Raw genomic sequence first — 2698 nt, 5'->3', positions numbered from 1 at the left:
AATTATGTTCCTTGACTGTGTGTCCACTGTCTCTCACCTATGAGGAAGTCTGAGGTGCTGTGCTTCTCCAGGAAAGTGTGGAGGTGGTACCAGAGCTGAGGGACCCAGTCCAGTACGCGAAGGAGAGCCTGGTGGCGTGCTGGGTCCTGCACCTTCTCCTGGTAGGCTTCCACAGCTTTACGATGCAGGTATCGCACTAGGAACCCATTAGCCGGTTCCACGTTGTTTGAGAACGTCACCATCCTGTGTTCACGTGCAAGAAAATTTCTGTTACTCTATGTGCACTTCATTTTGTAAAGAACGAGGTGGCACTGTTATCATTTTGTGCTCACCTGAAGCTAAGGTGCAGTCCGTGGTTAGACGACATCTTCACAGGCTGATTGGTTGTTCCAATGATGTAGGGACTGAAACATCAACGCAGGAAATGAACTTTTCATGAGCAGGATATCATTTTATCTCTTTAGAGAAATGCAACAGTTTGAAGTGACTCACCATTTGTGATACTTGCAGGTAAGTGCTCCGTTAACAAGTTCAGTGATAGCTGCTGAGTCACTGATGTCGTCTATAATAACAACCAGCGGCAGCTCTCCTCCACTCTCTCTGTCGATCTGATTCGCTAAGTCAGACAGATAAAGCTGCAACTCCTGAAAGTGAAGGTGATAAAAAGGGGAAGTTAAAAAGTCTGTGTATATGAATCAAAACTCAAATTTGTGTTAATAAGCGGTTGAAATAAATCCCGAGTAACATGTTACCTTTTGTGATTGACGATGCATGTTGAAGCTGACTGCAGCGCTACGACCCAGGATGCAGGTCTCGGCCTCGGCCGAGTCGGTCCGGCTGCGTTCGAGGAGGTAGTGAGCCAGACGCTGAGCTAGGTATGTCTTTCCCGTCCCGCTGGGCCCAGACAGAACCAGGCGTCTGTGCTTCAGCGCCAAGCTGATGTAATGCAGCATCATCGGCTTAGGAATCATAGTCTCGAACACCAGAGCGTCGACAGATTTTTCCCTAAGACCTAGAGAGAGGCAGACATGGAGGAGGCAATTTGATTTATGTCGTCCTTATTATCAAATATCTGTAACTACCGCATGTAAAAAAAAAATGGGAGATGCTGATGTTTCAGTACACTATTTACAATTCATGAACTTAGTTTCAAATTTTACGAACTTAAAATGCCCCTCCATGTACGTAGACATAAATCTTTATAAATCTAGAGGTGGGCAATACATTACAATCAATATTTTGTAGTTGTATTCATTTTTAAGTGCAGTGGTGAACAGGGACTGATATGAAAACTCTCCCTCTCCCTATATAGCTCTCCCTACTTCAGAGTAATTTCCACAACATCCATCATTGCTTATTGTTTGTCAGATCATCTCTAATCTCACCAGCTTGCATTACTGAAACATAAATTTAAAAAAAAAAGATGAAATGAGGGCAAAGTTGTGTTTTACAGTATAATGTAGGTGGCCGAGAAGGTGGGAAATCAATCCAATGAAAATGGTCGGCAAAAATATAAATGACACACATTTCAAAGCAAAAACAACTACTGAGGACTTTCACTAACCTTTCAAGGTGACAAATATTCGAGCTGAACCATTGCCAAGATAACGACAAGGTGATGCTTGAGGTTTTTCTCCTCCGATCACCCTCTGCACTCCCTGGGACAGCTGGTACATGTGCAGTGAATCACAGGATAGACCCAGGCTGGTAGTCGGGTCCACTTGAGTAAGATAATCCTGGAGCAAACAAAAAAGGAAAATAAGGAAGGACTGGTCTATCTATTCAGAGTTATACTGGGACTGCAAGGTAAAGGGAAAGGCCTACCTTGAAGGTCTTTGCTATGAGAGAGTCGAGACAGGCCCAGTCAGTCCTCGCATTGACCAGCACTGAGCCCAGGAAGTAGTCCTGCTGCTGCTTACTGCCCTGCAAAGACAGAGAGACGGAAAGAGTGAACAATCTTGCATATGTTCACGTTAAAGCTGTTGACATTAGAGGATATTGAGGCTGTTTAAGATGTTTACCTCTGCATGATCTCCAATGCGGACCAGCACTCTTGCACACACCTCATCTGGCTGGGAAGACACACTTAACGTGTCAACTGGAGACAGGTCTAAAAGAGAAAAGGGAAAGAAAATAGTGAAAGGGTTACAGATATACAACTTTTACGTGTGCTGTAGATGCTTGTTAAGTGAAAACAGGTGGAATTCTGTGTCTGTATCTTACCTGGATCTTTACAATCATTCAGGCTGAGGCTGAAGGACTTGGTGAGGGACATACTCATTGGCTGCCTCAGTGAGGGCCCCAGCAGAGAGGCGAGTCCTGAAGGCTGCGAAGTGGAAGAGGTGGGACCGGAGCCAGGGAGAGTGAGCGTACTCCCTGTTTTCAAATGGTCATTCTCTGCCTTCAGGTTCTCCACAGTTGACTAAGATACAGGCAGGGGGAAAAATGTTAAATTCACACACTAATGTATTTGCACAAATGCTCATGGAGGCAAAACAAACCTGCATGCTGTTCATGGCTTCTCGGAGCTGCTCCAGCTGATGTGCGGAGCTTAAGGCCTCCAGTCGGATGTCTGTCAGTTCTCTCTCTTTCAGCCAGAGCTCTGAGCGCAGCTCTGTTACTGCCGTTTCTTCATTGTCTCCCTCTTCTGTAGTCTCCATGATCCTGGAGGGAAGGGGTTGCAGTCTTCAGCACCAGA

At 45.4% G+C, this 2698-nt stretch overlaps 1 protein-coding gene across 16 annotated transcripts in view; it reads right to left on the bottom strand.

Moving 5' to 3' along the window:
* LOC119022427 (neuron navigator 1-like) overlaps positions 1 to 2698 on the bottom strand; it is a 95678-nt gene that overhangs the window by 4030 nt on the left and 88950 nt on the right. For all 16 annotated transcript variants that reach the window (XM_037103285.1, XM_037103288.1, XM_037103293.1 and 13 more), the window contains 9 exons: positions 2502 to 2664; positions 2224 to 2422; positions 2022 to 2110; positions 1825 to 1923; positions 1565 to 1736; positions 753 to 1012; positions 493 to 644; positions 333 to 404; positions 38 to 243 (listed from right to left, as the gene is read on the bottom strand). In XM_037103285.1, the coding sequence (XP_036959180.1) occupies positions 38 to 243; positions 333 to 404; positions 493 to 644; positions 753 to 1012; positions 1565 to 1736; positions 1825 to 1923; positions 2022 to 2110; positions 2224 to 2422; positions 2502 to 2664 (1412 nt within the window). The remainder of the gene's footprint in view (positions 1 to 37; positions 244 to 332; positions 405 to 492; positions 645 to 752; positions 1013 to 1564; positions 1737 to 1824; positions 1924 to 2021; positions 2111 to 2223; positions 2423 to 2501; positions 2665 to 2698) is intronic.

This window comes from Acanthopagrus latus, chromosome 7 (assembly GCF_904848185.1).
Source record: "Acanthopagrus latus isolate v.2019 chromosome 7, fAcaLat1.1, whole genome shotgun sequence".
Classification (NCBI taxonomy): Eukaryota; Metazoa; Chordata; class Actinopteri; order Spariformes; family Sparidae; genus Acanthopagrus; species Acanthopagrus latus.
Note: the sequence above shows the minus strand (reverse complement) of the source record. Positions and strands in the feature narration are given on the sequence as shown.